Here is a 26,152-nt window from a genome sequence, read left to right as displayed (position 1 = left end):
GGGTTGACATCATTCATTAGATGGTTCTCACTGGAGGTGACAGAAGTCCATGGGGAATTGATAAAAATGCAGGTGTGTCCTGAAGCATTCCTGACAGCAGGAGACCAGTGTTTAAGGACTCCGTGGATTTGATATGTTGCCTACACATGTGAAGTGTTGACCCCCAGGGTCCACTGGGAACTGAAAGTGCTAGCGCAAGTATGTGACAGGGCTTTCATGGATCGCTGATGTGGTAGATATGAAAATTCACTTATCTCAGTCCTTAAATCCTGGAAGAATGAAACCCAGTCTCATGCGTCAATCAGAAGGTAAAGACGGACTGGACCCCAGATCCAGTTACAGTCCACCCCCATGTCTAATGACTCTAAAGCAGGTCCTTGTCCTTTAGAATCAAAGAGTCATCAGTGCATGTGTCCTTGTCCTTTAGAATCAAAGAGTCATCAGTGCATGTTCCTCAACATCCTTCCAGGCTATTATCACTACACTGTACCTCTCAGTTTCATGTAAAAATTCTATATGAAAACTCTTTGTAATGCAAATAAATGGAAAAGAATGGCCTTCTTCAGGTCCCAGGTATTGCTCACTGGTGTGTATGGCAGCACTTGCTGTGGGGTCCTGCCCTTTAACTCACGCCCAGTTCATCATGCTCAAAGTCACTGAATGTGTCCAAAATTGCTCAATCCCATGAAATTTTGGATCACCCGTCAAAATTTGCTTTTACCAACCAGTTAAATTGTCAACAAGAAAAAGTTAATAATTTTTTGAAATTTCCTTTAAAGCCTAGTCTCCCAAAATCTCCCACAACTTCCAATGGTGGCTACAGCTGAACTCCAGCCCCACAACCGGAGAACTCATCATCATGACGTATGAGTTCCTGTGGTTTGAAGGGTTACCTTTTCCTTCTCCTGGTTACAGCATTGAAGGTATAAAAGAAGCATGTACTAAGTTTGTGATAAAGGATGAAGATACAGTATTGGTGGCGTACCCTAAATCAGGTAAGGAATCGGGACAGGAAACATTCATGGAAAAGGTGAGAGCTACGTCCTTGTGCACTCAGCAGATGGATGGAATGTGCTCCACATGCCAGGGAGCCCTGCTCTGGGAGGAAGGGGCAGTGCCCCAGCCACTTCCATTCAGACAATTGCAGAGAGTGAAACAAGTGCTCAGCAGGGATCATCTTAGGTATTGGAAGAGCGTATAGAGTGAATCCTAAGCAGATTCAGGTGTTTGTGTGATGGCATGGGAGAAATGGGTGGTGAGGAGGACCAGTGAAGAACTAACAGCAAAAGAGCAGCTCGATAGAAATAAAAAGACTGAATAGGAGATCATGTGGAGAAGAAGGCTATTTTAGAGTAGGAGAATCAGCATGGGGAAAGGCTGGGTATCAAAAATGATCAGGGAAATTGAAAAGGACTGAAAGGGCATGCATCCTGCAACCTTGGGAGTGGAACTGGGGCAGGAGGAGTGAAAACTGAGTGACAATTGAGGTCATGGAATCAGAAGGGATGGGGTGTTGGAAAGTCAAGAAGAGTGGGAACATCATAAAAGGATCTCAGCAAATAGCTAAGAGGTGGAAGCAACCTCAAATGCATTGATAAGTGAATGCATAAACAAGGTGTGGCATATAAATGCAATGGAATAAAAGTCAGCCTTAATAAGGAAAAATATTCAGACACCTTCTACAACATAGATCAATCCTGAGGGCATTGTGCTAAATGATATGTTGGGCACAAAAGGACAAATACTATATGATTCCATTGGTCCAAATACCTAGTGTAGATGAGTTCATAGAAACAGAAAGCCCCATGGTGGATCCAGGGACTGAAACATGGACATAAGTAGGGAATGCTGTTAAAAAGCAGAGAGTTCCAGTTGTTAAAGATGAACAGGTTCTGAACATTGGCTGACACAAACAGGAACATGATTAAGACTGCTTAGCACTACCTGATTGCATGCGTGGAATGGGTATATGATTATGTTTAGGTTATGGATTTTATCATGGTTTTTTGTTCACAAGTCAGGTTGAAATGAATGAACATCACTTTTCCTTCCTTATCTAGGAACCCACTGGTTGGTTGAAATTCTCTGCCTGATTCACTCCAAAGGGGATACCAAGTGGACTCAGTCTGTGCCCATCTGGAAATGCTCACCCTGGTTAGAGACAAGACTGGGTTGCAAATTGCTAAATGAGAGTGAAAGACCAAGACTCCTGACCTCTCACCTTCCCTTCCATCTATTCCCCAAATCTTTCTTCACTTCCAAGGCCAAGGTAGTGTCTAATGTTTCATCAATGCTTTTTGTCCTTCATGGGCCTAGATAAACCCTGTAGATCTTGCCAGGGTGTCTGCTCATGGGGTAGGTTGGGAGAGACCTGAGATTCTCAGACACTAGGTGAGGCTGATGAGGCCACAACTCAGACCACAATTGAGTGCAAGGATGTGGACCATTGCACACATTACCTAGCCTGAATTCAGGGATAAGAGGACTGGCTAAGGCCAGAGTCTTAGAAAACCACATCTTATGAGCAACCAGAATTTATAACTGCATCTACACTAGAGTATCCCTCTGTTCTTGCTCTTGAAGATGTTAGTCGATATTAATTCAATAAAAGCCTCCTGGCAGGTCGGTGGAAGCCCCCAAGTCAGAATTGCCCATATGGAGTGCAGAGTGTGCCTACATCGATAAATGCATAAATCCTGGGACTGCTCAGGAGCCTGGCTCTCTTTTCTAACCACCGCATCCCACTACATGTCAATGTGCCTTGTGATCAGCAGCCACTTGAGCCTCCCCATGGCTGATGATTAGTCAGCATGGACCATGGATATCCAAGATCTAAGGTGCCACAGGTTATTTGTAGAAACATGCTTTCTAAAAGTGTTTGTTGACTTCTGATTTTTTTTCATATGTTTCTTTACACATCACCAAGAAACCTAGTTTAATGAACTCCTGTCTTGGAAAGTGCCTCACAGTGAGGCTGCTCCAATACACACAATTCCATGTCTCCTGTTGGGTTTCCTTAACCTCTACCTCATTAAACTGAGGCCTAAGAAGACAATAGACCTGCAAGAATAACACCAAGACAGTTGATGCAAACACATGTCAAATTCTGATGTTCCACTGCAGTGGAGTATGTGATGTGTGTGTGTTTCTGTGTGTTTTCCTTAACATTAAACACTGGCCTCTTAATATATACATATGTACACAGTTAAGCAACTATACTACATACCAGACTTAGAAATTTCTACAGTCCAGAAAGATTCCCCAGGCCCTTTCTACCAATCGGTGCCCACAAACTGAGGGAAACATACCCTGGAATACAGTTACAGATTACTTTGCTTATTCTTGAATTTGTATAAATGCCTTCATGCTTTATGAAAGTAATGTCTGTGCAACTCTCAAAGGTCTTTTGTGTGTGAATGACCGTATATTGTTATGAATCTCAATATTTCATAACTTCTTAATCCATTCTGCTGTTAGTGGTCATTATGGGACAACAAAAAAATAATTCAACCATTACCATTTAAAACTTTTCAGCAGCTTCCTCTATTCTGTAGACTAATAACCCAGAAATAAAAAACAAGTTATACCTCTTCTATTCCTATCAAGGAATATGAAATAGGAAGTTTACAATGTATATTTTATTAAGGAATACTATAACTAATTTGTTAAAGGAACCCACTGAAGTTCAATAGAGATTCAGTAAGAACTGCCTGAGGAAAGATCAAGATCACGGTGAGAAATGACTGATTGAGACTGATTTTTCATTCTCTCATTTTTTCCTAATTTAAGGTGCTATATCTCATGAGAAATCCCAAAGATGTTCTTGTATCAAGTTATTATTTTTGGACTACATCAGACCTTACTAAGAAACCAGAGTCACTGGAACAATACTTTAAATGCTTCATCCAAGGAAACGGTGAGTGCTCTGAGACATAAGATCTGCTTCCCCAACTCTACTTGCCTTTCTTCTAATTTCCTGGTATCACCTTTGTATTCTTTTTCTGTATATTTTCCACATATAAGAGAAAACAGACAACCCTTGACATTGTGAGTCTGACTTCTTTCAATTAGCATGTTGTTCTCCAGTTCCATCCTTTTTCCTGCAAGTGACAGAATTGAGTTCTTCTTTATGATTCAGTAAGCCATGTCATGTATATGGAGTACATTTTCTGTATCCATTCATCAGCCAGTGGATACCTAGGCTTGCTCCATAACTTAGCTGCTGTGACTGAACTGCTATTAACATGGGCATGCATGCATTGCTATAGTACAATGACTTTAATTCTTTTGGATAAATACCAAGGGATTCTATGACCAAGGCATATGGTGGTTCCATTCCTAGATTTTTGAGAAAATCCATACTGATATCCATGCTGGTGGTGCTAATTGTAAGTGTTCTTTTCCTCTCACATCCCTGACAGCATTTATTTTTATTTGTGTTCTTGATGATTCTAACTAGAGTGAGATGCAATCTCAGTGTGGCTTTAATCTGCTTCTATCTGGTTGTGAAAGATGTTGACAATCTTTTGCATAAAATTGTTTGCCATCATATTTCTCCTTCTGAGATATGATTGTCATTTACCCATCTATTCATTGGCCTATTTGATTTTCGGTTTTAAGATTTTTGAGTACTATATATATTCTGGGTACTAATCCTGTCACAGGAGTAGCTGGCAAAGATTTTCTCCCATTCTGTAGACCCTCTCTTCTTTGTCTCATTCCCTTTGCTCTGCAGAAACTTTTTAATTGATGCCATTTCATTTACCAATTCTTGGTTTTGTTTCCTGAACACTAGGAGTCTTATGGAGAAAGTCATTCCTGCATATATACATTGACGTGAAGGTGCTTTGTTTCCTACTAGTAGTTCCAGTGTTGATGGTCTAATTCATGTTTTATTGATCCACTTTGAGTTCATTTTTGTGCAGGATTTAGCTTCATTCTTCTGTACACAGTTATCCAGTTTTCCAAGCCCAATTTATTAAATAGGCTGTTTCCTCCTTTATTTGCTTTTGGTGTCTTTGTTAAGGATCAGATGAGTCTGTCTGTGAAGGTTTGTCTCTGTGTCTTCTATTCTAATCAACTGATCTATAGGTCTGTTTTGATATAAGTTCAATTTTTCTTTGGTATGATTTGAGACTGGGAAGACGTTGGAATGTGATACCTGCAGCATTACTCTTTGTGTGTGAGTGTGTGTGTTGGGGACTAGACCAGGGCCGAGCACATGCCAGTCAAATGCTCTGCCACTGAGCCACATGCCAGCTCTTCATTATTATTCTTACTGCTCTAATGGCTTTTGACTTTTGTGTGTCATTTCAATTTTGGGACTCTTCCTTCGATTTCTCTGAAGAATGTCAATGGTATCTGATAGGGATTGCATTGAATCTGTCGATTTCTTTTGGTAATATTTCGATTTTTATTCTGGTGATCCAAGAACAAAAGAGGGCTTTTCAACTTCTCATGCCTTCTTCAATTTCTTTCTTCAGTATTCTATAATTCTCATTGAAAGAGATTTTTCTCCACTTTAGATAGATCACATCAAGGGTTTCTTGAGTATTGTTTGATATGGTACCAGGGACTGAACGCAGGAGTGCTTAACTACTGAGCCACACCACCAGCCCTTTTTTCGATGTTGCTGAGTTCCTGAGTTGATGATGGCCTCACTAAGTTGCTCAGGCTGGTTCTCACCTCCCAATTCTCCTGCCTCACCTTCCTGAGTCCCTGGGATTGTAACCATCTGTCAACAAGCCTGGATACCTAGGATTTTTTAAGACCATAGTGAATGGAATTGTATTTGTGATTTCTTCCTCAGCAGATTCATTACTGTTATGAAGAACAGATCTTGGGCTTTCTATGTTGGTTTTGTATCCTGCTACTTTGCTGAATATGGTAATCAGTTGTAGAAGTATTTGGGGAGAGTTTTTGGGTCTTCAAAGCATACTATCTAATCTCTGCAAGCAGTGATAATTTGGCTTCATTCCTACTTATAATATTTTTTACCCTTCTCCTGCCTGATTTCTAAGGCTAGAGTTTCAAGAACTCTATTGAATGGGAGCTGTGAGTCTGGACATCATTGCATTGTTCCTGATCTTAGGAGAAATGTTTACACTTTTTCACCAATTAGCATGATATTGGCTTTGGGTTTAACACATATAGTCATGACGTTCAGCCAAGCTCTTCTGTCAAGAAGATTCTTCAGATGTGGTAAAAACTCTTCATAAATTTTCACAAGTTGAACCAAACTTACATCCCTAGAATGAAACCAATGCATCATTATGGATAATCTTACTGTTGAATAGGATTTGCTAATATTTAATAGTTTTTCTGTGTCTGTGTATATCAGGAAGAGTGATTTGTTGTTTTCTGACTTGATATGTCTTTGGTTTGGTTATCATGATGATTCTAGTTTCATAGAAATAATTCAGGAATGGTCCCACTCTCTGCTTCATTACCTAATTTGAGGAACATTATCAATATACCTGAATCAAACTGTCGGAGTGTGATGAGTGACATGGACAGCCCAGCCCTGTTTGGTAGTGTGTAACCTGCACCCCTGTGCCTGACCTGCAGTGCCCTATGGATCATGGTATGAGCACATTCGTGGCTGGATGTCCATGAGACACAGGGAGAACATCCTGCTGCTGAGTTATGAAGAGCTGCAGAAGGTGAGAACGCTCTCATAGTCAGTGCCTGCCACTACACAACTTCCTTGCTCCTTCTTGATCCACAGTGTCTCCACTGCACATTTCCTGTCAATGCACTGACTCTTGGAGAACACTGGGAATTAATAAGCCCTGGGTCTTCTTTACCCTGCTTATGCTTAACACTCACCAAGTTCAAGCCCTTTCTCCATGCCTCATCCTGAGTTCCATCTGGGAACAACTAAAGGGCCCTTCCACACACTGAGGCAGGTGCCAGGGTTTATTCTCATACCTGTGGCTGTCAAGGATTTCTCTCTGCAGAACCCACGATGCTGACAGGAACCTAGTCATCACAAGGGACAGGCAGAAAGCACTAATCCCAGAATGTGTCCCTCTCTCTGGCTTCTCCCCTTGACTGACAAGGTGATGAGAAGATGAGAAGTCACTCTGTGTGACTCCCCTGAGAGGTCAGGGGCTGGAGGGACAAGAAAGGTCTGCAGATGGTGCTGAGCACTGGGGTGGGTGCAGGTAGAGCTGGGCAACCTGAAGACCTCTACCTATCTGAGCACAGGATGGTGAGTGTGGATGACAGTCATTGTGCCTTTCCACATTGCAACTGGAGAGTCTGTTCAAACTTCCCAAGTAAATATCTGAGTGTGTAGATAGGACACTTACACTGATGGATATAGCACGCTGAATATCTACTGATTCTAAGTTGATTTTTCTGTTGGTGCACGACCATGCCACACTGACCTGCACAAAGCTGCACAGTTCTGTGTGAGTTTACTAGGTCCAGATGTAACTGAAGTCTTTAGAATTTTATAAATATCATTCAGAATTATTAAGCATTGGCGGGCCAAGATGGCGGACTAGAGGGCGGCTACATTTCATGTTGCTCCAGGACGCAAGATTCAAAAGAGAAGATAGTGAGAGACTTGGGACCAACTCAAAGCCGCTGGGTGAGTCACTCCTGTTGGGGAGGCGTCCCAGATGGGGCAGTAGCCCCGGAACGCAGGGAATTTGTGAAGTGGAGTTGCTCGGCGAGACGCCCCTCCCCCCGCTGGAGTGGTAAACACGGACAACTGGGATCATCGTAGAGGAGGTGGCTCAGCACAGCGCTTGGACTCGAGCAACCACTGGGGCTCCGGGCAGCTGCCTGAGGAGGAGCTGCGTGGCGAGCTGTTTAGACCCAGAACGACCGCTTCTGAACACCGGGGGGTTGCCCGGAGGAAGAGGAGAAGCGTGGCGGGTCGCTTGGTCTAGGAGGGACTGCATCAGAGCCACAGGTGGTTGCCAGAGGAGGAGGTGAGTGGTGAGTTGATTGGACTAAAAGCGACCACTCCTGACCACTGGTGGCCTGCCTGGAGGAGGAGCGTGGTGAGTCACTTGGTCTCGGAGCCACCACTCCTGAACACCCGGGGGGCTACCCCAAGGAGGAGGAGGAGGAACAGGGCAGGTCACTTGGACTTGGAGTGACTGCCTAGGGCTACAGTTGGTTGGCGGGAGGAGGAGACCCGAAATGAGTTGTTTGGACTCCTAGTGACTGCGTCGGAAACAGGGCGGCTGTCTGGAGGAGGAGGTGTGTGGCGGGTCCCTGGGTCTCAGACCTATTGTACGGGGCTCCAGGTGGTGGCTCAGAGGAGGGGCTGCATAGCCAGGCGATTGGTGCAGAGCAGGGTCCCAGGACCTAGGTGGCTTCTTGCTGGAAGAGCCGCACAGAGACACGCCTAGGGGCGGAGCGAAGTTTCCAGGACTGCGGGCAGATTATCTGGGACAGGCAGCCTAAGGAGACTCGCCTGCGAAGGGTGAGGCTCCCAGGCCCAGGACGTAGGTCCGGGCCCCTGGGATCATTGCAGAGGAAGACAGCCCAGCCCAGGTGGTAGTTGTAGATTGAGAGGAACCTCTAGGAGGGCAACTGACTAGCGAGACGTCCCCACCAAGTGAGTCTTCCCGGCTGGGGGAGGTTTTCCCACAGGGACGGTAAAACCAGAGACACAGGCACAAACAGGCCTTGCCTCAGCCTGCAGTCTAGTTCCCCATTGGATGACCATTGGTCAAAAAGTGGAGGCACCTCTGCCCACTAGCAGGGAATATACGCCACCTGAGGGTCACCACCCCTAGAGAGGCAGCTTCTTCATGGAGCTCTGCATTATCAACCTCCTCCAAGACTTCAGGCTACTGAAGGATAAGAGGGGATATACTAGCAATCTTCAGGGACACTATAAGTTGATAGAGGAAATCTGCAATATCTTAATGACCCACTGATTCCTGAACAATATGAGAAAACAAGGGAAGAAAATGCCCCAAACAAATCTAGATGTTACATCAATAAAATCCAACAACAGCATGGCAGAAGAAATGACAGAATGGGAGTTCAGAATATACATAATTAAAATGATTAGGGAAGCAAACGATGAGATGAAAGAGCAAATGCAGGCATTGAACGATCGCACCAATCGACAGTTAACAGAGCAAATTCAGGAAGCAAAAGATCATTTCAATAAAGAGTTAGAGATATTGAAAAAAAACCAAACAGAAATCCTTGAAATGAAGGAAACAATAAACCAAATTAAGAACTCCATAGAAAGCATAACAAATAGGATAGAACAGCTGGAAGACAGAACTTCAGATATTGAAGACAAAATATTTAACCTCGAAAACAAAGTTGAACAAACAGAGAAGATGGTAAGAAATCATGAACAGAATCTGCAAGAACTATGGAATATCATGAAAAGGCCAAATTTGAGAATTATTGGGATTGAGGAAGGCTTAGAGAAACAAACCAAAGGAATGAACTATCTATTTGAAGAAATAATATCAGAAAATTTCCCAAATCTGAAGAATGAAATGGAAGATCAAGTCCAAGAGGCTTATAGGACTCCAAATACACAAAATTACAACAGACCCACACCAAGGCACATTATAATGAAAATACCTAACATACAAAATAAAGACAGAATTTTAAAGGCTGTGAGAGAAAAGAACCAAATTACATTCAGGGGGAAGCCAATACGGATATCAGCAGATTTTTCAATCCAGACCCTAAAAGCTAGAAGGGCCTGGAACAACATTTTTCAAGCTCTGAAAGAAAATGGATGCCAACCAAGAATCTTATACCCAGCAAAACTTACCTTCAAATTTGACGATGAAATAAAATCTTTCCATGATAAACAAAAGCTAAAAGAATTTACAAAAAGAAAACCAGCATTACAGAACATTCTCAGCAAAATATTTCATGAGGAAGAGATAAAAAACAAAGAAGCAAATCAGCAAAGGGAGGAATTATCCTAAAGGAACTGTCAAATAAAGGAGAAACCAAGATGTGTCAAAAATTTTAAATATGAACCAAATGACTGGGAATACAAATCATATCTCAATAATAACCCTGAATGTTAATGGCCTGAATGCATCGATCAAAAGACATAGACTGGCAGATTGGATTAAAAAGAAAGATCCAACAATATGTTGCCAGCAAGAGACTCACCTCATAGAAAGAGATACCCATAGACTAAAGGTGAAAGGATGGGGAAAAACATACCATGTCCATGGGCTCAGCAACAAAGCTGGAGTATCCATCCTCATTTCAGATAATGTGGACTTTAAGCCAATGTTAGTCAGAAGGGATAAAGAAGGACATTTCATACTGCTTAAGGGAAGCATAAATCAGCAAGATATAACAATCATAAACATCTATGCCCCAAACAGTGGCTCATCCATGTATGTTAAACAAATCCTTCTCAATTTTAGAAACCAAATAGACCATAACACAATAATACTAGGTGATTTTAACACGCCTCTCTCACCACTGGATAGATCTTCCAAACCAAAATTGAACAAAGAAACCATAGATCTCAATAACACAATCAATAATTTAGACTTAACAGACATTTATAGAATATACCATCCAACCAAGAGCGAATACACTTTCTTCTCAGCAGCACATGGATCCTTCTCTAAAATAGATCATATATTATGCCACAAAGCTAATGTCAGCAAATACAAGAAGATAGAGACACTACCTTGTATTCTATCAGATCATAATGGATTGAAGTTACAAATTAATGAAAGAGTAAAAAACAGAAACTACTCCAACACCTGGAGATTAAACAATATGCTACTATATGATGAATGGATAACAGAAGATATTAGGAAGGAAATTAAAAAATTCTTAGAGATAAACGAGAACAAAGAAACATCATATCAAAATCTCTGGGACACTATGAAAGCGGTACTTAGAGGAAGATTTATTTCATGGAGCGCATTTAATAAAAGAAGTAAAACTCAAAAAATAAATGACCTAACACTACAGCTCAAAGCCCTAGAAAAAGAAGAACAGACCAACACCAAAAGTAGTAGAAGACAGGAAATAGTTAAACTGAGAGCTGAAATCAACGAAATTGAAACGAAATAAACAATACAAAAAATTGACAAAATAAATAGTTGGTTCTTCGAAAAAATCAACAAAATTGATAAGCCTTTAGCCACACTAAGAAAGAGAAGACGAGAGAAAACCCAAATCACTAAAATTCGGAATGAACAAGGAAATATCACAACAGACACGACTGAAATACAAAACATAATTAGAAGCTATTTTGAAAATCTATACTCCAACAAAATAGAAAATTTTGAAGACATCAACAGGTTTCTAGAGACATATGAATTGCCTAAACTGAACGAGGAGGACATACACAATTTAAATAGACCAATTTCAAGTAATGAAATAGAAGAAGTCATCAAAAGCCTTCCAACAAAGAGAAGTCCAGGACCAGATGGGTTCTCAGCCGAGTTCTACAAAACTTTTAAAGAAGAGCTCATTCCAATACTTCTCAAAGTATTCCAGAAAATAGAAGAGGAGGAAACCTCCCAAACTCATTCTATGAAGCCAATATTACCCTGATTCCTAAAACAGACAGAGACACATTGAGGAAAGAAAATTTCAGACCAATATCCTTAATGAACATCGATGCAAAAATTCTCAACAAAATTTTAGCAAATCGCATACAAAAACATATTAAAAAGATAGTGCACCATGATCAAGTGGGTTTCATCCCAGGGATGCAAGGTTGGTTCAACATCAGGAAATCAATAAATGTCATTCACCATATCAATAGACTTAAAGTCAAGAATCACATGATTATTTCGATAGATGCAGAAAAAGCATTTGATAAAATACAGCACCCCTTCATGCTCAAAACACTAGAAAAAATAGGGATAGTGGGAACTTTCCTTAACATTGTAAAGGCCATCTACGCTAAACCCATGGTTAATATCATTCTAAATGGTGAAAAACTGAAAGCATTCCCTCTAAAAACTGGAACAAGGCAGGGATGCCCTCTTTCACCACTTCTATTCAATATCGTCCTTGAAACTCTAGCCAGAGCAATTAGACAGACCAAAGAAATTAAAGGGATACGAATAGGAAAAGAAGAACTCAAACTATCCCTATTTGCTGATGATATGATGGTATACTTAGAGGAACCAGGAAATTCCACCAGAAAACTTTTAGATTTCATAAGTGAATTCAGTAAAGTAGCGGGATATAAGATCAATGCACATAAATCTAAAGCATTTTTATACACAAGCGATGAATCTTCAGAAAGAGAAATTAGGAAAACTACCCCATTCACAATAGCTTCGAAAAAAATAAAGTATTTGGGAATCAATCTCCCAAAAGAGGTGAAAGACCTCTACAATGAGAACTACAGAACACTACAGAAAGAAATTCAAGAAAACCTTAGAAGATGGAAAGATCTCCCATGTTCTTGGATAGGAAGAATTAATATTGTCAAAATGGCCATACTACCAAAAGTGCTATACAGATTCAATGCAATTCCAATTAAAATCCCAATGATGTACCTTACAGAAATAGAGCAAGCAATTATGAAATTCATCTCGAAGAATAAAAAACCCAGAATAGCTAAAGCAATCCTTGGCAGAAAGAGTGAAGCAGGGGGTATCGCAATACCATATCTTCAACTCTACTACAAAGCAATAGTAACAAAAACGGCATGGTATTGGTACCAAAATAGAAAGGTGGATCAATGGTACAGAATAGAGGACACGGACACAAACCCAAATAAATACAATTTTCTCATACTAGACAAAGGGGCCAAAAATATGCAATGGAGAAAAGATAGCCTCTTCAACAAATGGTGCTGGGAGAATTGGAAATCCATATGCAACAGAATGAAACTAAACCCATATCTCTCACCATGCACAAAACTAAACTCAAAATGGATTAAGGATCTTGCAATCAGACCAGAGACCTTGCATCTTATAGAAGAAAAAGTAGGTCCAGAGCTTCAACATGTCGGCTTAGGACCAGACTTCCTCAACAGGACTCCCATAGCACAAGAAATAAAAGCAAGAATTAATAACTGGGATAGATTCAAACTAAAAAGCTTTCTCTCAGCAAAGGAAACTATCAGCAATGCAAAGAAAGAGCCTACAGAGTGGGAGAAAATCTTTGCCAATCATACTTCAGATAGAGCGCTAATCTCCAGAATCTATAAAGAACTCAAAAAACTCTACACCAAGAATGTAAATAATCCAATTGACAAATGGGCTAAGGAAATGAATAGACACTTCACAGAAGAAGATGTACAAGCAATCAACAAACATATGGAAAAATGTTCAACATCTCTAGTAATAAGAGAAATGCAAATCAAAACCACCCTAAGATTCCATCTCACCCCAATTAGAATGGCGATTATCAAGAATACAAGCAACAACAGGTGTTGGCGAGGATGTGGGGAGAAAGGTACACTCTTACATTGCTGGTGGGGCTGCAAATTAGTGCAGCCACTCTGGAAAGCAGTGTGGAGATTCCTTAGAAAACTTGGAATGGAAACACCATTTGACCCAGCTATCCCACTCCTTGGCCTATACCCAAAGGACTTAAAATCAGCATATTACAGAGATACAGCCACATCAATGTTCATAGCTGCTCAGTTCACAATAGCCAGATTGTGGAACCAACCTAGATGTCCTTCAATTGATGAATGGATAAAGAAAATGTGGTATATATATACAATGGAATATTACTCAGCCATAAAGAATGATAAAATTATGGCATTTGCAGGCAAATGGATGAAACTGGAGAATATCATGCTAAGTGAGATAAGCCAATCTCAAAAAACCAAAGGAAGAATGATATCGCTAATAAGTGGATGATGACACATAATGGGGGTGGGAAGGGTTAGTGTTGGGGTTGGAGTTGGGTTTAGGGAGGGGGGCAGGAATGGAGGAAGGAAGGACTGTATAGATGGAGGGGAAGGGTGGGAGGGGAGGGGGGGAAGGGAAAAAATGGCAGAATGAATCAAACAACATTACCCTATGTAAATTTATGATTACACAAATGGTATGCCTTTACGCCATGTACAAATAGAGAAACAACATGTATCCCATTTGTTTACAATAAAAAGAAAAAAAAAAAAATGGCCATACTACCAAAAGTGCTATACAGATTCAATGCAATTCCAATTAAAATCCCAATGATGTACCTTACAGAAATAGAGCAAGCAATTATGAAATTCATCTGGAAGAATAAAAAACCCAGAATAGCTAAAGCAATCCTTGGCAGAAAGAGTGAAGCGGGGGGTATCGCAATACCAGATCTTCAACTCTACTACAAAGCAATAGTAACAAAAACGGCATGGTATTGGTACCAAAATACAAAGGTGGATCAATAGTACAGAATAGAGGACACGGACACAAACCCAAATAAATACAATTTTCTCATACTAGACAAAGGGGACAAAAATATGCAATGGAGAAAATATAGCCTCTTCAACAAATGGTGCTGGGAGAATTGGAAATCCATATGCAACAGAATGAAACTAAACCCATATCTCTCACCAGGCACGAAACTAAACTCAAAATGGATTAAGGACCTCGGAATCAGACCAGAGACCCTGCATCTTATAGAAGAAATAGTAGGTCCAGAGCTTCAACATGTCGGCTTAGGACCAGACTTCCTCAACAGGACTCCCATAGCACAAGAAATAAAAGCAAGAATTAATAACTGGGATAGATTCAAACTAAAAAGCTTTCTCTCAGCAAAGGAAACTATCAGCAATGCGAAGAAAGAGCCTACAGAGTGGGAGAAAATCTTTGCCAATCATACTTCAGATAGAGCACTCATCTCCAGAATCTATAAAGAACTCAAAAAACTCTACACCAAGAATGCAAGTAATCCAATCGACAAATGGGCTAAGGAAATGAATAGACACTTCACAGAAGAAGATATACAAGCAATCAACAAACATATGGAAAAATGTTCAACATCTCTAGTAATAAGAGAAATGCAAATCAAAACCACCCTAAGATTCCATCTCACCCCAATTAGAATGGCGATTATCAAGAATACAAGCAACAAGAGGTGTTGGCGAGGATGTGGGGAGAAAGGTACACTCTTACATTGCTGGTGGGGCTGCAAATTAGTGCAGCCACTCTGGAAAGCAGTGTGGAGATTCCTTAGAAAACATGGAATGGAACCACCATTTGACCCAGCTATCCCACTCCTTGGCCTATACCAAAGGACTTAAAATCAGCATATTACAGAGATACAGCCATATCAATGTTCATAGCTGCTCAGTTCACAATAGCCAGATTGTGGAACCAACCTAGATGTCCTTCAGTTGATGAATGGATAAAGAAAATGTGGGCCCGCCCACACAGCCAGCTTCTCCAGGTTCTCGGAACGGAACTGGCCCGCTAGTGAGAGCCTTTCTGAACAGAGCAGGCTCCGAGTCCCGGAGCCGCTGCAGCGCAGTGTACTCCTGCAAAGAACCAGCGGAGAGCCTCGATCTGCAAGCAGCCTCAGGGATAAGGGCAGGGCAGCCGGAGACCTCTTCAGGCGGCTCTGCCCACTCCGGCTGCGGGCTCTCTTCATGGGGCGATCCAAGATGGCGGCCTAGAGGGAGACTGCACCCCCATTCGCTCCAGAACCCAGGAGTTAAGAAGGGGAGGCATTGAGAGACTCGGACTGAAGTGGAGCCACGGGTGAGTCTGCCCACTGGGTAAAGCTCGGCCCGGGTGGCAGGCCCAGATAGAGGTGGCTTATCGGAGCCGGGCAGGGCAGCTAGAGTCATCCACAGGCAGTCCTGCGCACTCCGGCGGTGGGCCCCGCCCACACAGCCAGCTTCTCCAGGTTCTCGGAACGGAACTGGCCCGCTCGTGAGAGCCTTTCTGAACAGAGCAGGCTCCGAGTCCCGGAGCCGCTGCAGCGCAGTGTACTTCTGCAAAGAACCAGCGGAGAGCCTCGATCTGCAAGCAGCCTCAGAGATCAGGGTAGGGCAGCCGGAGACCTCTTCAGGCGGCTCTGCCCACTCCGGCTACGGGCTCTCTTCACGGGGAGATCCAAGATGGCGGCCTAGAGGGAGACTGCACCCCCGGTCGCCCAGAACCCAGGAGTTAAGAAGGGGAGGCATTGAGAGACTCGGACTGAAGTGGAGCCACGGGTGAGTCTGCCCACTGGGTAAAGCTCAGCCCGGGTGGCAGGCCCAGATAGAGGTAGCTTATCGGAGCCGGGCAGGGCAGCTAGAGTCATCCACAGGCAGTCCTGCGCACTCCGGCAGTGGGCCCCGCCCACACAGCCAGCTTCTCCAGGTTCTCGGAACGGAACTGGCCCGCTCGTGAGAGCCTTTCTGAACAGAGCAGGCTCCGAGTCCCGGAGCCGCTGCAGCGCAGTGTACTTCTGCAAAGAACCAGCGGAGAGCCTCGATCTGCAAGCAGCCTCAGAGATCAGGGTAGGGCAGCCGGAGACCTCTTCAGGCGGCTCTGCCCACTCCAGCTACGGGCTCTCTTCACGGGGAGATCCAAGATGGCGGCCTAGAGGGAGACTGCACCCCCGGTCGCCCAGAACCCAGGAGTTAAGAAGGGGAGGCATTGAGAGACTCGGACTGAAGTGGAGCCACGGGTGAGTCTGCCCACTGGGTAAAGCTCAGCCCGGGTGGCAGGCCCAGATAGAGGTGGCTTAGCGGAGCCGGGCAGGGCAGCTAGAGTCTTCCCAAGGTAGTCTTCCACATTCCGGCAGTGGGCTCTTCCCACACGGCCAGCTGCACGGTGCAGGCCCACAGTGAGAGCATTTCCGCACAGAGCCAGTTCCAAAATGTGGAACCAGTAGGGGGCTAGGGGCAGTATTCTTCGAATGAGCTGCTTTATCAGATTCCTCCAAGACATCAGGCTACTGAAGGCTGGGAGGTGATACACTGGAAATCTACTGGGACACTATAAGCCAATAGTGGAAAACTGCAATATCTCAGGGTCCCACTGACAACTGACCATTATGAGAAAACAAGGGAAGAAAATGTCCCAAACAAACCTAGATACTACATCAATAAAACCCAATGACAGCACAGCAGAAGAAATGTCAGAAAGGGAGTTCAGAATGTACGTAATTAAAACGATCAGGGAAGCTAATGAGGAGATGAAAGAGCAAATGCAGGCATTGAAGGAGGAGATGAAAGAGCAAATGCAGGCATTAAATGATCGCACCAATCAACAGTTAAAAGACCAAATACGGGAAGCAAGAGATCATTTCAATAAAGAGTTAGAGATACTGAAAAAAAACCAAATTGAAATCCTTGAAATGAAGGAAACAATAAACCAAGTTAAAAACTCCATAGAAAGCATAACAAATAGGATAGAACACCTGGAAAACAGAACCTCAGACATTGAAGACAAAATATTTAACCTTGAAAACAAAGTTGAACAAACAGAGAAGATGGTAAGAAATCATGAACAGAATCTCCAAGAACTATCGGATATCATGAAAAGGCCAAATTTGAGAATTATTGGGATTGAGGAAGGCTTAGAGAAACAAACCAAAGGAATGAACAATCTATTCAATGAAATAATAACAGAAAATTTCCCAAATCTGAAGAATGAAATGGAAAACCAAGTACAAGAGGCTTATAGAACTCCAAACATACAAAATTACAACAGACCCACACCAAGGCACATTATTATGAAAATACCTAACATACAAAATAAAGACAGAATTTTAAAGGCCGCGAGAGAAAAGAATCAAATTACATTCAGAGGGAAACCAATAAGAATATCAGCAGATTTTTCAATCCAGACCCTAAAAGCTAGAAGGGCCTGGAACAACATATACCAAGCCCTGAAAGAAAATGGATGCCAACCAAGAATCTTATACCCAGCAAAACTTACCTTCAAATTTGACGATGAAATAAGATCCTTCCATGATAAACAAAAGCTAAAGGAATTTACAAAAAGAAAGCCAGCATTACAGAACATTCTCACCAAAATATTTCATGAGGAAGAGATGAAAAACAACGATGCAAATCAGCAACAGGAGGCGCTAGCCTAAAGGAATAGCCAAATAAAGGAGAAACCAAATCATGTCAAAAACAAATATGAGTCAATTGACTGGGAATACAAATCATATCACAATAATAACCCTGAATGTTAATAGCCTGAATTCATCAATCAAAAGACACAGACTGGCAGATTGGATTAAAAAGAAAAATCCAACAATATGCTGCCTGCAAGAGACTCATCTCATAGAAAGAGACACCCATAGACTAAAGGTGAAAGGATGGGGAAAAACATACCATGCACATGGACACAGCAAAAAAGCTGGAGTATCCATCCTCATCTCAGATAATGTGGACTTCAAACCAAAACTAGTCAGAAGGGATAAAGAAGGACATTACATGCTGCTTAAGGGAAGCATAAATCAGCAAGACATAACAATCATAAATATCTATGCCCCGAACATTGGCTCATCCACGTACGTCAAACAAATCCTTCTCAATTCCAGAAATCAAATAGACCACAACACAATAATACTAGGCGATTTTAACACACCTCTCTCACCACTGGATAGATCGTCCAAACAAAAATTGAATAAAGAAACTATAGATCTCAACAACACAATCAGCAATTTAGACTTAACGGACATATATAGAATATACCATCCAACAAAGAATGAATACACTTTCTTCTCAGCAGCACATGGATCCTTCTCTAAAATAGACCATATTTTATGCCACAAAGCTACTGTTAGTAAATACAAGAAGATAGAGATACTACCTTGTACTCTATCAGATCATAATGGATTGAAATTTGAAATAAATGACAGAATAAAAAACAGAAACTTCTCCAATACCTGGAGACTAAATAATACACTATTATATGATGAATGGATAACAGAAGACATCAGGAGGGAAATAAAAAAATTCTTAGAAGTAAACGAGAACAAAGACACATCATATCAAAATCTCTGGGACACTATGAAAGCAGTACTTAGAGGAAGATTTATTTTATGGGGTGCATTCAAAAAAAGAAGTAGAAATCAACAAATAAACTACTTAACACTACAGCTCAAAGCACTAGAAAAAGAAGAGCAGACCAATACCAAAAGTAGTAGAAGACAGGAAATAGTTAAAATCAGAGCCGAAATCAACGAAATCGAAACAAAAGAAACAATCGGAAAAATTAACAAAATAAATAGTTGGTTCTTTGAAAAAATAAATAAAATTGATAAACCCTTAGCCACACTAACAAAGAGAAAGAGGGAGAAAACTCAAATTACTAAAATTCGGAATGAACAAGGAAACATCACAACAGACACAAGTGAAATATAAAACATAATTAGAAGCTATTTCGAAAATCTATACTCCAACAAAACAGAAAACCTCGAAGACATCAACAAATTTCTAGAGACATATGAACTACCTAAACTGAATGAGGAGGACATACACAACTTAAATAAACCAATTTCAAGCAATGAAATAGAAGAGGTCATCAAAAGCCTACCAACAAAGAAAAGTCCAGGACCAGATGGGTTCTCAGCCGAGTTCTACAAAACCTTTAAAGAAGAGCTCATTCCAATACTCCTCAAACTATTCCATGAAATAGAAGAGGAGGGAACCCTCCCAAACTCGTTCTATGAAGCCAATATCACCCTGATACCTAAACCAGACAGAGACACATCGAGGAAAGAAAATTTCAGACCAATATCCTTAATGAACATCGATGCAAAAATTCTCAATAAAATTTTAGCAAATCGCATACAAATATATATTAAAAAGATAGTGCACCACGATCAAGTGGGTTTTATCCCAGGGATGCAAGGTTGGTTCAACATTCGGAAATCAATAAATGTCATTCACCATATCAACAGACTTAAAGTTAAGAATCACATGATTATTTCAATAGATGCAGAAAAAGCATTTGATAAAATACAGCATCCCTTCATGCTCAAAACACTAGAAAAAATTGGGGTAGTGGGAACATTCCTAAACATTATAAAGGCCATCTACGCTAAGCCCATGGCTAATATCATTCTAAATGGTGAAAAACTGAAAGCGTTCCCCCTAAAAACTGGAACAAGGCAGGGATGCCCTCTTTCACCGCTTCTATTCAACATCGTCCTTGAGACTCTAGCCAGAGCAATCAGACAAACCAAAGAAATTAAAGGGATACGAATAGGAAAAGAAGAACTCAAACTATCCCTGTTCGCTGATGACATGATTATATATTTAGAGGAACCTGGAAATTCCACCAGAAAACTTTTAGAACTCATAAGTGAATTCAGTAAAGTAGCAGGTTACAAGATCAATGCTCATAAATCCAATGCATTTTTATACATAAGTGATGAATCTTCAGAAAGAGAAATTAGGAAAACTACCCCATTCACAATAGCATCGAAAAAAATAAAATACTTGGGAATCAATCTCACAAAAGAGGTGAAAGACCTCTACAATGAGAACTACAGAACACTAAAGAAAGAAATTCAAGAAAACCTTAGAAGATGGAAAGATCTCCCATGTTCCTGGATAGGCAGAATTAATATCGTCAAAATGGCTATACTACCTAAAGTGCTATACAGATTCAATGCAATTCCAATTAAAATCCCAATGATGTACCTTGCAGAAATAGAGCAAGCAATTATGAAATTCATCTGGAAGAATAAAAAACCTAGAATAGCTAAAGCAATCCTCAGTAGCAAGAGCGAAGCAGGGGGTATTACAATACCAGATCTTCAACTCTACTACAAAGCAATAGTAACAAAAACGGCATGGTATTGGTACCAAAATAGACAGGTAGATCAATGGTACAGAATAGAGGACATGGACACAAACCCAAATAAATACAATTTTCTCATACTAGACAAAGGTTCCAACAATATGCAATGGAGAAAAGATAGCCTCTTCAACAAATGGTGCTGGGAAAACTGGAAAACTATATGCATTAGAATGAAATTAAACCCCTATCTCTCACCCTACACAAAACTCAACTCAAAATGGATCAAGGACCTCGGAATCAGACCAGAGACCCTGCATCTTATAGAAGAAAAAGTAGGTCCAAATCTTCAACTTGTGGCTCAGGATCAGATTTCCTTAACAGGACTCCCATAGCACAAGAAATAAAAGCAAGAATCAACAACTGGGATAGATTCAAACTAAAAAGCTTTCTCTCAGCAAAGGAAACTATCAGAAATGTGAAGAGAGAGCCTACAGAGTGGGAGAATATCTTTGCCAACCATACCTCAGATAGAGCGCTAATTTCCAGAATCTATAAAGAACTCAAAAAACTCTACATGAAGAATACAAATAATCCAATCAACAAATGGACTAAGGAAATGAACAGACACTTCACAGAAGAAGATGTACAAGTAATCACCAGATATATGAAAAAATGTTCAACGTCCCTAGTAATAAGGGAAATGCAAATCAAAACTACCCTAAGATTTCATCTCACCCCAATTAGAATGGCGATTATCAAGAATACAAGCAAAAATAGGTGTTGGCGAGGATGTGGTGAAAAAGGAACACTCATACATTGCTGGTGGGGTTGCAAATTAGTGCAGCCACTCTGGAAAGCAGTGTGGAGATTCCTCAGAAAGCTTGGAATGGAACCACCATTTGACCCAGCTATCCCACTCCTTGGCCTATACCCAAAGGACTTAAAATCAGCATACTACAGAGATACAGCCACATCAATGTTCATTGCTGCTCAATTCACCATAGCCAGATTGTGGAACCAACCTAGATGCCCTTCAGTTGATGAATGGATAAAGAAACTGTGGCATATTTATACAATGGAATATTACTCCGCAATGAAGAATGATAAAATTATGGCATTGTAGGCAAATGGTCGAAATTGGAGAATATCATGCTAAGTGAGATAAGCCAATCTCAAAAAACTAAAGGACGAATGATCTTGCTGATAAGCGGATGAGGACATATAATGGGGGGTGGGACGGGCTAGCATTAGGTTTAGGGTTAGGTTTAGAGTTAGGCTAAGGAGAGCACTAAGAATGAAGGAAAGAAGGACTGTGTAGAGGGAAAAGAGGGGTGGGAGGGGTGGGAGGGGTGGGAGGGGTGGGGGGAGGGGAAAAATGAAATAAACATCATTACCCTATGTAAACGTAAAAAAAATAAAAAATAAAAAAAAAGAAAAAAAAAGAAAATGTGGTATATATATATATATAATGGAATATTACTCAGCCATAAAGAATGATAAAATTATGGCATTTGCAGGCAAATGGATGAAACTGGAGAATATCATGCTAAGTGAGATAAGCCAATCTCTAAAAACCATAGGAAGAATGATATCGCTAATAAGTGGATGATGACACATAATGGGGGGTGGGAAGGGTTAGTGTTGGGGTTGGAGTTGGGTTTAGGGAGCGGGGCAGGAATGGAGGAAGGAAGGACTGTATAGAGGGAGGGGAGGGGTGGGAGGGGTGGGGGGGAGGGGAAAAATGGCAGAATGAATCAAACAACATTACCCTATGTAGATTTATGATTACACAAATGGTATGCCTTTACGCCATGTACAGACAGAGAAACAACATGTATCCCATTTGTTTACAATAAAAAAAAAGAAAAAAAAAGAATTATTAAGCATTGTACAAAAACCAAAACAGTGAACAGACCTTAGAAAACACTTGGACTGTTAGTGGTGTCTTGGGGACGGAGCAGATGCCATATGCAAGCTGTCTTCCCTGGTGAAAGGCCTCTGGGCTCCTTCCTGCAGCTACTTCATGTTCTCCTGTGTTCTCAGCATGAAGTCAGTTCTCACCAAGGAGCCCTGGACGCCACGTTCACCTACCTCAGCAGCAAGCTCCCACACTTCCCTATAATTCTCACTACAAATCACACAACACCTTTTAAATTACTGCCACAGTTGTTTCTTATTGTTCTATAGTAACTGGGGCTCAGAGGAAAAAACTAATAGTAAAGAACTGTAATCCTAAAGGGAAGGTGTAGGAGCCAAAGCAATATTTTTTTCTTACAAATATACATGTCTTGGTGGGATCTCCCAGGGATATCCATCCATAATCATGGGGCTGAGTTGAGGAAGATTTTCCAAAGTCCTATATGTTATTCAAGTGCCAGTTGTGGGACACAGCATCATCTGGGGTAAGGAGGAGTCTTTGGGACTTTGTCTCCTGGCCTTATCTTGCACTCTCAGGAGTCTCCTTAGAAATCCTGACACCTGCCTCTGGGGTGTCCTAAACTCAACCACACTGGGAATCAATCCTGACCTTCATTTCACACACCCATTCTGTCCCTTTTCCTGTCCCCTTTTGCTTTCTCCCTCCTTCTAGAATCCATCTCAGCCTTTTTCCATTTGGATACATCTTCCTGTCCTCTTTCTCCCCCACATCCCTCTTAACACTTCGATTTCAATATTCCCATGTCTGCTGTCTTGCCCTTTCACAGTCTCACTCTTTCTTCTTCACACTTTAGGACCCAAGAAGCACCATAGAGAAGATCTGTCAATTCCTGGGAAAGAAGTTAAATCCAGAAGAACTGGATTCAGTCCTCAAGAATAGCTCCTTCCACGTCATGAAACAAAACAAGATGTCTAATCTTGAAACAATGCCTGAATCTTTAAAGAGTCTGCACATCTCCATAGCAAGGAAAGGTAAATGCTCTGGTTTCAGAATGCATGAGATTACTTAGAGGGCACTCTTCTCTTTACCACCGGACAGTAAGAGTGAAGGTGTTTGAACATATCACCTTTAATCATTTATGTCCCTGAAGCTGCTAGTGTTGCCTTATAGAAAAAAAATGTTTGATTGAAACTGGTATTGGCTGCAGGTACCTGGGGAAAGCTGATTCAGTGCTGGAGAGGAGGGTGGTTTTGGAGATGGTGGTGTCTGGGCTACTCCACTGTGACTTACCATAGAGAACAGCCCTAAAGAAAGAGACCCCAAAGAAAGAGCAAACTGAAGAAGGTAGAGAGGAGGTCGTTTGCTAGGAGACATTGTCAGGCCTCCTTCTTGTGAGGAAAGATTAATCCCATCAACACACTTGGATTCAGGCCTATTGAAAACGTCCACTGCAAGTGATGTGAGAACCTCTTTTTCCAAAATTCCTCCAGTTCTCACATATCTGGAATGGTGAACCATGGAATAAATCTACCAAATGCTTCAAAAGATACTCAACAGGTCAGGATTCCTGCACACAGTGCCCATGGAGCACAGAGGGATAAACCAGAGGACTGGGCTGGGGATGTCACTCACTGAGAGAGCAGAGTCTAGCAGAAGAAATCAATGAAGATTGTCTGATAATGAAGACAACAATGAATATAAGAGTAAGAATGAGTTTTTATAAGATAGCAATGACATGTTAGGCATTCTACTACTTTAGTGTTTACGTAAATATAACATATTAGCATAGATACTTTTATATATTTATTAATTGTACTATTATATGAAATAATTTTAATGATACATAATATAACACTTAATCATTTAAGTGAAGGCTTCATGTTCATATCATTAGTTTCCATTTAACCCCAATATTCTCAATGGTAAAGCCTCTGGGGCTTCCTAAATTCTTATCTGTAAAAAAGGGTATGATGCTCAGATTTTATTCACTCTTTATTAATCCTGTCACCATTTACTGAGTATATAGCATGTCATTCTTTGAAGCACCAATAATGAGACAATTAATAGAAAGTGTTGACTTCCTAATATGTTAAAAACATACCATATGCACATTCCAAAAGGAAAAGCCTAGAACATGCCGTGTTTGATCATTGCTGTGAAGTGAGCGAGGGTGGAGGTATTCAGCTCTGAACTGAGGGCCTCACTGAGTAACTGCATGGGAGCAAACATTTGAAAGGGGCAAATGAACAAGACATGAATGCGTCCAGCAGGACAGCACTCTAGGGTGAGGTCAAGACATGTAAAGAGCCTGCAGAGGGGGAGCCTGGCATGTTTAAAGCTGGGCAGTCCCAGGGGTGGCATCTGGAACAACAAGGACCCTGTGCCCAGAACCAAAAAGCACCAAGGGACTTACCTACAAGAGACTGGAAGTCCTGGGAGACTCAGAACCAGAAGTGACTGGAGCCACTGGACCTGGCAACGCATCAGTGTGGGAGCCAGGGGCAGAATAGCTTCTATCAGAGAATGGCCAAAGCAGACTAGTTGTCATCTGATCTGATCACCCAGGTCAGAAATTCTGTTAGCTTGGGCCAAAGGGGTAAAACAAGAAGTGGTCAGGCTTAGTTATATTCCAGATGTTCTGATTTTATACCCAGCACTGTGGCTTATGGATTTGGTACAAGATGGTTGGGGAGAGGAGGAGTCAGGACACACTATAGAGGCAGGTAGAAGTGTAAATGGGTACAGTGCCCAGGCAGCATGAGGGCTCAGCATGACCCAGTGGTCATTATACTGCTTTGACAGTGTAAGGAGAGCTCAGTCTTCAGACCTGTCACTAGATCTGATGTGACTCTCCTTCATGTTTCCAGGCATCTGTGGGGACTGGAAGAATCACTTCACAGTGGCCCAAGCTGAATCCTTTAATAAAGTATACCAAGAGAAGATGGCAGGTTTTCCCAAAGACCTGTTCTCATGGGAATACTGTCCAAGAGACTCTGGATCTTCTATGGATGCAGATAAATGTTGTCCTGTCGTGGGATGAGTACAGAACTGGGGACTTCTAGAATAAAACCCGTTTCTACAAGAAAAGGAGGGAAGGACAGGATGGCATAAAGAACCAATGAAATATAAACTAATAGAGGAGTAACAGGAAATCTAGCTGAGTAGAGAAGGAGAATGGGAGAGGGGAGGAGGCCCAGCAAGGAGGGGGGAGCGAGACCCGAAATGCCTTTCCCTGCAGGGATGAGTGTTTCTGGATCTACTCAACTACTGTGCATAGCAAATCTAACGCTCTGACACAAAATTAAAATCCTGCTTCTTCACTCTGGAGTCCTGAATTATACATTTTGCTTCTCTGATCATTTGCTTCTTAAAAGTGACTGGGATCTCTCTATTCAGTTCATCACTTCCTAGCTTTTGAAAGAACTTTGTAGACTTTCAAATGCATAGAAGGCCAGACACAGAATATGAATATCACACAAAATTGTGTCTAATTTTTAAAACAAGAATAGAATGTAGAAGAAGCTAAGGTTCCTTTTCATTGACATCTATCTCCAGAATCCAAGATGAAGATGATCTGCAGGAGTCTAATTTCCAACTTAGTTTTGTTTTCATTCCTAGTGGTTTAAACACCATAAAT

The 26,152-nt window shown here is 41.4% G+C and overlaps 1 protein-coding gene across 2 annotated transcripts; it reads left to right on the top strand.

The window, feature by feature from the left end:
- Positions 1-834: 834 nt before the first annotated feature.
- Positions 835-25,877, top strand: LOC124974875 (sulfotransferase 2A1-like). 2 transcript variants are annotated; one of them, XR_007106824.1, is made up of 7 exons: positions 835-995; positions 2,061-2,269; positions 3,790-3,916; positions 6,568-6,662; positions 23,369-23,546; positions 24,006-24,218; positions 25,383-25,496. XR_007106824.1 is itself a non-coding variant. In XM_047537844.1 (6 exons), exons 1-6 carry the CDS (start codon positions 860-862, stop codon positions 25,553-25,555), a joined length of 918 nt encoding a protein of 305 aa, XP_047393800.1. In that variant the 5' UTR covers positions 835-859; the 3' UTR covers positions 25,556-25,877. The 2 variants fall into 2 exon arrangements, 1 of the variants encoding a protein (XP_047393800.1); XM_047537844.1 differs by lacking the exon at positions 24,006-24,218 and having other exon boundaries at positions 25,383-25,877.
- Positions 25,878-26,152: the final 275 nt, after the last annotated feature.

The sequence above is a fragment of the Sciurus carolinensis genome, unplaced genomic scaffold (assembly GCF_902686445.1).
Source record: "Sciurus carolinensis unplaced genomic scaffold, mSciCar1.2, whole genome shotgun sequence".
Classification (NCBI taxonomy): Eukaryota; Metazoa; Chordata; class Mammalia; order Rodentia; family Sciuridae; genus Sciurus; species Sciurus carolinensis.
This window is presented reverse-complemented; position numbering and strand designations above follow the sequence as displayed.

Coding starts and splice junctions, on each gene's coding strand:
- LOC124974875 (XM_047537844.1), top strand. CDS start 860: ATGACGTATGAGTTCCTGTGGTTTGAAGGGTTACCTTTTCCTTCTCCT. Junction 996..2,060: donor GGTGGCGTACCCTAAATCAG/GTAAGGAATCGG, acceptor TTCCTTATCTAG/GAACCCACTGGTTGGTTGAA. Junction 3,917..6,567: donor ATGCTTCATCCAAGGAAACG/GTGAGTGCTCTG, acceptor CCTGACCTGCAG/TGCCCTATGGATCATGGTAT.